This window comes from Copadichromis virginalis, linkage group LG16, assembly GCF_057382275.1.
Source record: "Copadichromis virginalis isolate Kocher_CV1m ecotype Utaka linkage group LG16, C_Virginalis_male_GT1.1, whole genome shotgun sequence".
Classification (NCBI taxonomy): domain Eukaryota; kingdom Metazoa; phylum Chordata; class Actinopteri; order Cichliformes; family Cichlidae; genus Copadichromis; species Copadichromis virginalis.
Window position 1 is genome coordinate 39,415,059 of NC_140633.1, and position 11,391 is coordinate 39,426,449.

General features: G+C 42.6%; 1 protein-coding gene across 1 annotated transcript; it reads right to left on the minus strand.

Moving 5' to 3' along the window:
* Positions 1 to 3,054: 3,054 nt before the first annotated feature.
* On the minus strand, positions 3,055 to 6,047 carry LOC146691368 (cyclin-dependent kinase 5 activator 1-like). Its single transcript, XM_085434753.1, has one exon. The coding sequence runs from the start codon at positions 5,752 to 5,754 to the stop codon at positions 4,867 to 4,869; it is 888 nt and encodes a 295-aa protein (XP_085290879.1). The 5' UTR covers positions 5,755 to 6,047; the 3' UTR covers positions 3,055 to 4,866.
* Between the last annotated feature and the right edge of the window lie 5,344 nt (positions 6,048 to 11,391).

An 11,391-nucleotide genomic window follows, 5' to 3' on the forward strand; every position in this document is an offset into this window, starting at 1 on the left:
TCCTGTCACGATGGGACAAATGTTTTCAGTCGGTGAAAGGTCTGGACAGCAGGCAGTTCTCAGCTGGACTTTTCTACTAGTGTACAGTAGATGAGTTGTGCTGTTGTAATCGCTGAACTCTGGAGTTTAACATCCTGAAATATGAAGGCCTTCCCTGAATGTCATCTGGATGAGAACATAAGTTGTTCTGAAACTTGTATGTTCCTTTTAACACAGATGGGGTCTTTCCAGTTGTGCAGACTAGACAGTTTCACGGGCACTAATGCACCACCATAGCATCAGACATGCAGGCTTTTTGTCGTGGTTGTGGGTTGTTCGACATGGTTTTTGTGGGGGTTCTGGTTTATTTATTTATTCATGTTTATTAATTCCTCCCTCTGTGTTCTGTCCTGTTGTGTCAGGTCTCCCATATTAAGTTCATTCATGTGTCTGCTTCCCCCGTTTAGTTATCACTGCTTGTGCTTTGCTTTTCACTTTGCTTCCCTGGTTGTTGTCGTCCTTGATTTGGTTCAGCTGTGTCTCATTGTGTTCAGGTGTTTGCACTTCCCTGATTGCCCTTCTGTGTGTATATATATATATATATATATATATATATATAGCGCACTCTTCGCCTCATGCTTTGTCTGAGAGTCTGTTCACATTTGCTCAGTAGTTTAAAGGTTTCAGTTCCCGTTTGGTCTTTGTGGTTTACCTGCCAACAGATTTAAGAAATGGCTCGTTTTTCATTAATTCCTGCCTGTGTTTGGGTCCAGATTCCAACTCATGACACTTTGAAATTGGGTGCTAATAACAGGCTGGATGGTCTCTCTCCTCTTCAGTCCAGAGAATGTTTGTTTTCTAAAAATAAGATTTTGATTTGTCTGATCGCAGAACAGTTTTCCACTTTGCTTCGGTCCATTTTAATTGCGCGTCGGCTCAGAACGTTGTTTTGGTCATGTTCACTTATGGCTTCCTCTTTGCATGAAAGAGCTTTTAACACGCATGTGTGGATAAGCTCCACTCAGTTCTTTCTGAGGTGTTAATGAGCCCATGCAGTGATTTCTATGACAGGGCCATACCTGTTTTAAATAGAGTTGAGGTTTGAAACTCTGAGATGCTCCTTCTCTTGTTTTGTTTCTTACTGATTACTGCTCCAGCCTTCTGTTGCCTCCATCCCAACTTTTTTGAACATGTTGCTGAATTAAATTCAGAATGAGCAAATGTTTTTCTTAAAATGTTACGAATAAAATATAGATTTGTGAGACTCGCAAACCACTGAATTCTGTTTTCGTTTACATTTCACAGCGTCGCAATTTTTTTTGGACAGGATCGGTGTGGAGGAGTTAGAGACGTGCCTGCACCGACAGACATGCACGAGCACCGTGTGCACGTCCTCTGCTGATCACTGCAGTGTGTATGTGTTGTGCAGTGGTTCAGCCCACGCTCAGCCCAACACCGCTCACTTTGCCCAGCTCTCATTCACTTACCTACCCGTTACTATAGAGACGCAGTGGAGAAGAATGCAGAAAGCGGGCTGGCAGACAGATATGCACGAGACCTGGTTTGAATCATAATAACAAAGAGAAGGCTCTCGCATAGCATTGTGAGACTGTTACATAACGACTGCAAGGATTCTGCAACCAAGTCAACCTGTCAAGAGTTAGGGGAAAAAAAAAAAAGTCTATAACCGGAAAGCTATTTCAACCACGATGACGTGCTGTTTTCCATTTTATTACTTTTTGACCTCATAGATCAGCTCACAGGATCAATACAAGAAATCATACAGCAGTGATGCTTCTGTGTTTTCCACTAGGGGAAAAGAATCAATCAACGAGCTGCATTAAACACAAACTTTCCTGGTATAGATGTTATTTAAACTCATGAGTCAAAACAGACTTTCATTAAGCAGAGCTAACTTAATACAGCTGAGGCTAAAATGCTTGCTTTAAATAGCTTGAATAGATAAATATTAGATGTTATTCTTTATTGGAACAAACTGAAACCTTGTCTCTAATCTGTTTGTTTGGCCCCATTATGATTTCTTTTCTGCCTCTGCAAGCCATTTCCAGCTGCTTCTCTTTCTGCCATAATGTCTATTTTGTCCTTTCTCATTTCTACTTCTGTGTGCAGACTGTATGTCCCAGTAAGACAACCGAGTGAGAGCGAGTCACAGACAGTTCTGAGACTGCAGCAGATTCTAACCAATCACATTAAGGAGCCCTCCAGCCCACGTGGCTTATTCATAAATCCAGGAGGAAATCCTTATCAATGCAGCTCCATTCCGTCATACAGTAAATCTTCAATGTACCTCTGATCTGAGCTGAAATAAGCTTCTGAAACTTAATCATCTCAAATCGCTTCATCAAATCAAGTGTGGCATGTCTGTTTGTAGACATGTTGCATTTATTTCTTTGCAGATTTTCAAAACTCATCAAATATACATTCATGCCAGAATCATTAAATATCTACTGCTAAAATGCCGCATTATAAATTTTGCTTTCTTACAGTTTAGTCGTCTCTGTTCTCATTTCGGCATCTGCCCCTGATTAGAGAACCCAGGAAACCCAGATACGAAGCCAAAAATATCCCTTATATGTGTCAGCATGCTTTGCAGTCCTCAGTGTATAGAGCAGCAGTTAACTACACCATGTTGTGAGATGTACTGTTCCTACCGAGCTGCACCCACAGCCACATAAACCTGAATCATTATCTGTAACAACGATCCCAGCAAACCTTCCCATACACCTCTATCTGAATTCTAGTTTCATGGCAACCAATAAACTCTCATGAGTTTCAGTCTCATGGCAACCCATGATAACATCCCGACACATCCCAGTAAGCATATTCGTCATGGACTTTTTCCTATTGCATAACCATGTCTCAAGGGTTCCCTGCAAATCAAGGATTAGTGGGGGGTCTGCATGGATAAGAGGCTGCCCAATTACTCCTGCAAGAAACTGCAAGGTTTGTACAAACAGACTCAGCAAGCATGTGTGGATATATACTGGTATGCACATGCACACGCACACATCATTGAAAAATGATATAAATAAAAACACTGCAAGAAAGACGAGATCCCTAATAAGTCTGGATTTATTTCAACATGGTCACCATAAACAATTACTATACTGACCTTTTATTAACATGTAAGAGAGAGTGAATGCAGCTGTGGTACATCTCCACAGACAACACACACACACACACGTAAATAACACTTTCCTCGATGACATTTAGGAAAAATTAGCTGTACAAAAGATTTTTTTCCACAGAAGATCATCCTAGAGCAAGAGCTGGTCACAGTAACTGCAGACATAATGGCAAACACTCCAGCGCCTGAGAGGAAACACTGGTACATCACCATTATCATTAGCACTGTGCAAAAACATCAAAGGTTTGTTCACAGCTGTGCAAAATAGCAGCATTTTAATTCACTTTCCAAGCAATGGATTCACAACACCACATCACAATGATCACCCAGAAGGACCATGTCAGGACTGAGCTGTAGGTTTGGTTTCAGAGTCAGATCACGTTTAACTTATAGAAACTGCAATGACACGTGTGCAAAGTATACTCTCCTGTCACTCCGTAATGAGATCTTTACATTAAATATTTGTACTTTGAAGAATCCTGAATCGACTGCACTGAAAGTGAACTGAAGCCAGCAAATGGAGGCGAACAGCACAGTTACAGCACAGGACGAAATATCTTTTGATCATTAAGCTCTATTTGTTTTTGCTCAAACTACATTGTACATACCGACCTTCAAAACAGGTAGAGGGGGAAAAAAAGAGCAAAAACATGGGTTATGTACATGTAAACCACAGAGTTTCAGGCCATTCATTAGTTGGCACATATGAAATTCAACAAAAAAAATCTCCTGAAAAAACCAAAGAAAACCTGTACAATCGATTCAGTCTTCAGTTGACCTCTGCAATGTGTTGCAAAGCAGTTCATCGCAGTGGCCAACACAGTTTGGAAAGCAATGCACAAAAGAGGCCTTGCATGCCCACTCAGGGGCTCTTTTAGTGCAACATATCACATTCATGTGGGGCACCTCTGCCCCTTGTCCTCATGTTCCACTTGAAGCAAAAGCCTTTGTACAGTTACATTACTACAGAATCACACTGCTAATGCAAACTGAGACTGCTGTTCATTTCATGAGGAACTGAAAACGGCTGCATGCCAACCAGATGTTAAAAAGTCACACATGAAGTATGGTGGTGGTGTTTGTTTTCTGCAGGTGGACCTTTTGTGTACCTCGAGCCAGTGTGTACAGATTGAAACGATGTTCCCCACAGACTCGTATCTACAGTTATTCTAAGCAATGTGTTTTTAACCCACTGGTATGCATGTTCAGCAGCTTACTTATCAGCTGACTGAGATGTTTAAAAAGCACAGTATATACTGGCTGTGCTTACAAGGCTTAGGCTTATGTGCTGAAAGTGTACTGGGCTGATTTTGGTCCTCTAAGCCAAGCTTGGCTCTGTTGTGGAAAAGTGACTGAAGAGCAGGGATGGAAATGGCTGCACAGGTCAGCACCCCGGACAGCTCCACCTCTTAACTCGGCTCAGACATCTATTCCGGTCCTGCCTGGAACCACATCCATTCACTAACTCACAATATAGGCTAATCTTGAATGAAATGGAGATTCAAGTGCCAACCCCTGCGTCACCCAAGAGACAAGACAAAAGGGACAATATTACTACTGGCATGCATTTATGAGATTTCTTAAACTGTAGCCTAAACACCACACTGAAGTTGTGTAACATCATGAGAGACTATTTCAGCCCAGCCAGGAGAATCCTTCCAGGTTGGCCTTTCCGTCCAAAACCACAGCTGTGTGATTTCTTTACATTCATCTTAGACCAGTGTCTGTTCGCTTCCATGTCAGCGGTCCAGGTTCGACTCGCTGCTGTCGCGCTGGTTTTTGAGGTCCTGGAAAACCTCGGTGAAAAAGTGTGGGTCTGCATTCAGCTGAAGCATTTTGGCACTCATCCTGTTGATGATCCGGAGCGATGTCTCCCAGAAAACGTCCTTGTTCGTCTCGTTCATGAACGGCTTGAGCGGATAGGAGATCTCGTTGCCCATGTACGAGTAGGCGAGGTAGAGGCAAGTCTGAAAGGTGCCCTGCAGCTCGGCTGGGCTGTCGGTGCTGTCCGATATCGTGTCTTCGCACAGCAGGTACACGAACACCACGTTGGCCGGCGTGATGAAGCCTTGGTCCTGCCAGCCCTGGAGCAAAAGAGTCCGGTCAATGTTTCGGAACCAGAGGATCACCTCTCCGCTGCTTAACTGTTTCAGTTTGTAACACCTGCGGCACAAGAAGTCCCCCAAACAGCGAAGCAGCTCGCCGGTTGAAGCCTGGATGACTATCCGCCTGGGTGACACCAGAGACACGCTGCTGGGCTGCTTCTGGACCGAGGACAGCCTCCCGTTCTGCACGACAGACTCGCTGTTCTGCGTGGGGACCGTGGGCACCGGGACGGGGATGGGCGCTTTCGGTTTCTTCTCTTCGGTCTGGTGCGTTTTCCTCACGTTTTCGCTGTTGAGCTGAGCCACCTGGCTGGACGGCAGCTCTCGAGTGGGCAGCGGGTTCGGGGTCACTTTCTTTGCGCTCTTCTTGGCCGAACTAGCCACCAGCTTCTTCCAGGACAGAGACACGAACATTGAGTGGCGTTTGAGGCTCTTGTCGTTTTTCCCTCCGTCTCCTGCGACCTCGGCATCCATGATCGACGCCTTCTTGGTCGCGGGAGATATAGAGAGAACGGTTCCCATGTCTGCGCGGTGGAGAGATGCGGAGGTTTGGATGCTGCTGCGGCTTGAACGCAGAACGTCGAGCAGAGTGAGAGGCGGCGAACAGCAGTCACGACAGCGACTGAAACTCCATTTACACGCTTACGTGTAACGTCTGGTCGCTCCCCGGAGGAGATGAAGGAGGACTGCGCGTTTTTGTTCTTCTTCTGCTGTTGTGTGAAATTATGTCCCAGCAGATGCTCTCTCAGTGCCGCGCGCGGAGACGCTGCGGCACGATCCCGTCTGTGAGAGGAGCGAAGATTTGTGGCTATGCGTAAATCTCAGGCTTAAACGAACCAGCAGGTTCAGCCTCTGACTGACCGTCGGGACAGCCAATCAGAAAGTCAACCAATGGTCCAATCACCAGGGCTGTTGTTTTTAGGTCTCGGTTGCCATTGATAGCAGCGACACTGACTGATTTGGTTCGTGCTGTTCTCCACCAGTCTGGTTACTTTGGGAAAGCGAGGTTATTTATAAATCAGGTCGTCTGCATCTGACCTGAGCCTCCCCAAAACACAACACAATTTTACACTGACTACTAATGAGTCAGTGTAAATTACTAATGAGTGACCCCCCACACATCTGTGGGGGGTTACTCCCACTAGGTTTATATCTGGGACTCTCCACCATTTGACCTTAGAACTGAAGAAGCTTCTCGGATGAGAGGTGAAACGTCTTCAAGCAACTTAAAGAAGTCCAGACGCTTTTCTTTGCAAGCTCCTTTGATTCTGTACAAAAGTTTCTACCAGCTACAACCAGCCTAAACTTTTTTGTCTTTCCAGACACCTGGACAAAGTTTTCAGAACAAAACACCACCTGCATTTGTTTTACTTGGACAGGTAGGGAAAAAAAACTCCCACTAATCAAAGCAATAATGAGTTTTCAGCTGAGCTCCAAATATCTTCTGCCTTACAAAGCAGTTACAATTGTTGCTATTTTAATAAAGCAGGAATTGCTACTGACCTCATGTAGTAGCAATTCATGGGAAACACCCACTGTAGGTGTGTGTAACATGTCCCTGGATCCAAAGAGACTTATCCAATTACAGTCAGTAGAACTGGCCCAGCTTCACCAGGTTACATCACTACAGTCTGATATTTCCATTCATCTTAAACTGTAAACACACGTAAATAGAAGTGAATGTCCAATGTAGTGGAATATTCAAAGCCTTTGTCATACAGTTAAACTATGAAGAGCTAAACATGACCTGTGACCTGTAACCTGATGTTCTGAGGTCATTCATCCTAAGTTTTTTTTTTATTTTTTTATTTTTATATCAACATTTCTTTTATTTTGAGAAGTTCGGTGATCTGCTGCTCTACTGTGCTTTCATGGCATATCAAACCTTTAAACAGATGGCCTGCAGCAGAAGGACACACTGGGTGTCATTCCTGTCAGCTAACAACAGGAAATAATTCACACAAGCTCACCAAAACTGGACAACAGAAGATTGGGAAACGTTGCCTGGTCCGAGTCTCAGTTTCTGCTGGGACATTCAGATGGTAGAGCCAGGGTTTGGTGTTAACAACATGAAAGCATGGATCCTTCTATTGTATCAACACTTCAGGCTGCAGGTGGCGTAATAGTGTGAGGGCATGTTTTGGTTCCCTTTGTACCAACTGGATATAACGCAAATGCCACAGCCTACATTGGTATTGTTGCTAACCACGTCCATCCCCTCATGACCACACTTCACCTGTCTTCTGTGTAAAGTTCAAAACTCAAACTGTCTCACACTGGCTCCTTAAACATAATGATGAAGATTTCAGTCCAGCACAGCACCTTTGAAATGCTGTGAAATGATTTGCATCATGGACGTGCAGCTGAGAAACCTGCAGAAACTCTGTGATGCTGTCATGTCAATGTGGACAAAAAAAGATGTACCTAATAAAGTGACCAATCTCTCTCTCCACAAATAAACTGACTCCAGATACACACAGGATTTGGAAAATGTGAAAGAAGATCTTGCACCAGTTACTCGACACTTCCAATGATTAAAATCAGTGAAATGATCTGGCCTGCATTCATGTCAGGGGGTGGCAGTGGCTCAGGAGGTAGCACAGCTCATCTACTTATTAGCGGGTCAGTGGTTCAATTCCCCTCCTACTCCAGTCTGCATGTTGATGTGATGAAGTAGTGGAGCCACAGTTTGTAATAAAAAGGAATTTGAGTGCTCAGAGCATAAATACCACTTACTATCATGGTATCAACATAAGTTTAAAGTATGCTACAGAGGTCTCCTTTGCAAAAAATATGAAATATGCTGTCTTTCACTTGTTTGTAAGTGTAGAATGCAGAAGTTGGAGGCGATGTTTATCCTTAATTTGAACGTACCAATTTCTCTGTACTTACTATGTCATCATCATAGTTAGAAAAACAGCAGCTTTAAGTATAATTGAATTAACATCACTGTTGTTACAAGTCCCCCCCCCCCCCCACACACACACACACACAAACTTGTTGTTATTATGTGCTACATGTGACAAAGGCTAACGTACAACAATGTCCTGACCTAATTTCCCAGCATTAAGTGGAGTTCCAGTCTGCAGCCGCTCTCCCAGCTTCAGAACACCAGATTTACTGTATCAGTATAACAACAATCAAACAATAAAGCTTTTCTGTTACACCGAAGCAGCAGTGACAAGAAAAGAGACTGAATTAGGAAAATAACCAAACCAAACTTAACAAATTAAGATCAAAGACAGTGACGTCCCAAAACTGCAGAGTGCAACCCGTCGTACCCGTCGCTTTTGATCATCCCAACGTTTGATCCAAAACATCATAAATCAGGTGGTGATCAAAAGAAACTCTTTCATCACAAATCAAACAAATTGAGACAGGATGTGCCAGAGGAATAATCTCAACATATTAGACATGAAGCAACAACTCACAAAGGTGGAAAAAAACATGAATCACAGGACTGGAGACGGAGCGCTGGGAGGAAACGGCTGGATGATGGGAGGGAAGTGTCTTTTAAAAGATTTATCAATATCTTTACCTGTATTCCCTGTGATATAATTTAGATTTGGAAATGAAGAAAATTTCATATGCGATATCTGTTTTTTTATTCTACTGACCACTTTATTAGGTAGACCTCGCTGGTGCCAAGCTGTATCCCATTCTGCCTTCGTGGCACAGATTCAATAATGTGCCCGAAACATGCCTCAGAGATTTTGATCCAAATTAGCATGACATCATCACACAGTTGCTGCAGATTGATCAGCTCCACGTCTGTGACGTGAGTCTCCTTTGCCACCACATCCCAAACGTGCTTGACTGGATTGAGATCTGGTGACTGTGGACGCCATTTAAATACAGTGAACTCATTCTCATGTTAAAGACACTAGTTTGAGATGATTTGAGAGGAAAATATCCCAACACCATTAAACCACCGCCTGAAGCATTTATACAAGATTACCCCAAAATCTTTATTTACTGTCATATTCCCATATATCATTGTGATGTTGTTTATTCTATTACTCTTGTTCTCTTCTGCTTGCTTTCTTTTTTTCTTTCTCAGCAGGTGATCCAGGTGATTGATATATGCATTTTTTTTCTCTGCCCGTTCTGTTGGTTTTTGTCTTTTGCCCTTCTCCCCCGTCCCTCTTCTCAGCTGTTTCTCTTTCCCTCTTTCTTTCTCCCCTTCTTTCCCCCAGTCAAGTCTGTCCCGTATTCAGTAAGTGAAAATAAAATAAACAATAAAAGGTGAATCAAATGGACCATTACGGCAAGGCTGGGATGGTCAGTTTGGTAAAGTAAATCCGTTGGGCATCTTTCTTTGCCTTTAGACAACAATTCTGATGGCAAAAGAGCCAAACGGGACAGGCCAAAAGAAAAAAAAAAAAAGATTACCCCAAAATCTGACCCCATCTGAATGTCAGAAACGGGGAACCAGTCGGTGCTTTTTACTCAAAATATTTGAGTGTTTGTGGATACAGTTTATGAAAAAAGAAAAAAGAAGGGAAACAAAAACTGGTTACACTGAATAAAAAACAGAACTTCTCATGTTAGAACATGGGTAAAGAAAAAAACACAACCCAGGAGGGGCGAATAATACTAACAAACCCTTTCCTACAAACCCCACAGAAGTTAGCTGCAACGCCACTGAGCTTCACATTAACACAGACACACATCAGACATCTATGGAATAAGCAGATCAGTTAGTAAGCAGGAACATCCTTAAATTGAAGGTTAGAGAAGTTTGTCTTTAAAAGACCCCAGATCATCAAATGTGCCCGTTTGCTTCTGGATTGGGCAGTGGGACCAGCTAGTTCTTTTCCAGCCTTCTGTTATCCACTGAATGCAACATTTAGACATCATCACCTTACAAAATATGTACTCTGATCTTCTTAGCAAAAAGCTGTTTGTATATCCAGAGCAACATAAGCATTCACGTAGCTAATGGAGGCCTGTGGAGTCTGAGGTGGAGCTCATGGCCGTCTGACCTTGGGATGAATTCGCTGAGATGTCCACGTCTGGGAAGACTGCTGGTCTGGAACTTTTAGGTGTGTGTTAAGAAGATGCCACAAACTGCAAACATTTCTGCTTTTACAGAGGTGCTCACAGGGTTCTGTGAAAACATGACTGTGAGGCTAAAATATTGACTTTTTTTGGCTTAGTTTGGGGTTCCACGGATACTTTATTTGTGTTCCTGATATTTTCTGCCTTTTGCAAAGAACAGATAACAGTGAATATAATGAGATGATTCAGAATGAATTAAAGCTAGAACATCAGGAGATGAGTCTGAAGTTTGTTGTGCATTTCAGTTGTTCGATAAACCACTCCACGAGTTCATGAAACAAAATATAAAATCAGGCATGTTCAAATACAAGTTTCCACTATTGCAGTATCCACCTCCTGCTTAACAATTATACTTTCTGTCATAATTTGGAATATGTATGTATGTATATGTATGTGTGTGTTGTGTAAGGCACTAAATGTGCTTATGCTAAATACTAAAATCACTTTTAAAAAATCGCTCAGCTCTAAGTTACCAAGGAGGAGTGAGAATTGTAGGGGAGGACATGAAAAGAACAGGAATGGGAGGTGAGAGAAAGGTGAGTCATACATGGTGACAAAAAAGAGGAAGCTGTGGGTGGAAAAAAAAAATCACTGAATCCCAGTTAATTCATCCCAGTGGAGATTTGTGGTGCTTCCTCAGCAGTGTCACATAAAGTTTGCAGTTAATGACAAAAACCAAAAGAAAGAAATGGCAGTTTTATAACATTAATCAACAGCAATCATTCCCTGTACAACTGTTATCATAACAGCACAAAAACAAAATCACACATTAATGTGAAGTTGTTCTCTGTCCCTGCTGCTCTTGCAGATTTCTCATCTGATGGTGAATGCAACATTTAATTTAGCTGGACAGCATTCAGAGGTGAGAGAACTTCGTCCACCTGCTTTCAGCACAACGGTTCACTGTGTTTAGTATTTGATATTGGATATATATACAGCAAAAGTCTGGACAGCCAGTCAGAGGAAAAACGTGTGAGTCCAAAATACTATCTTCCCTTATAGTGTCGTCTAATGCTTGTTTTTATCACATCTATAAATTCTTTTTCCAATTTAAGTTCATACTGTTTATGTAATTGTGAAATTTGTATGTGTGACAGC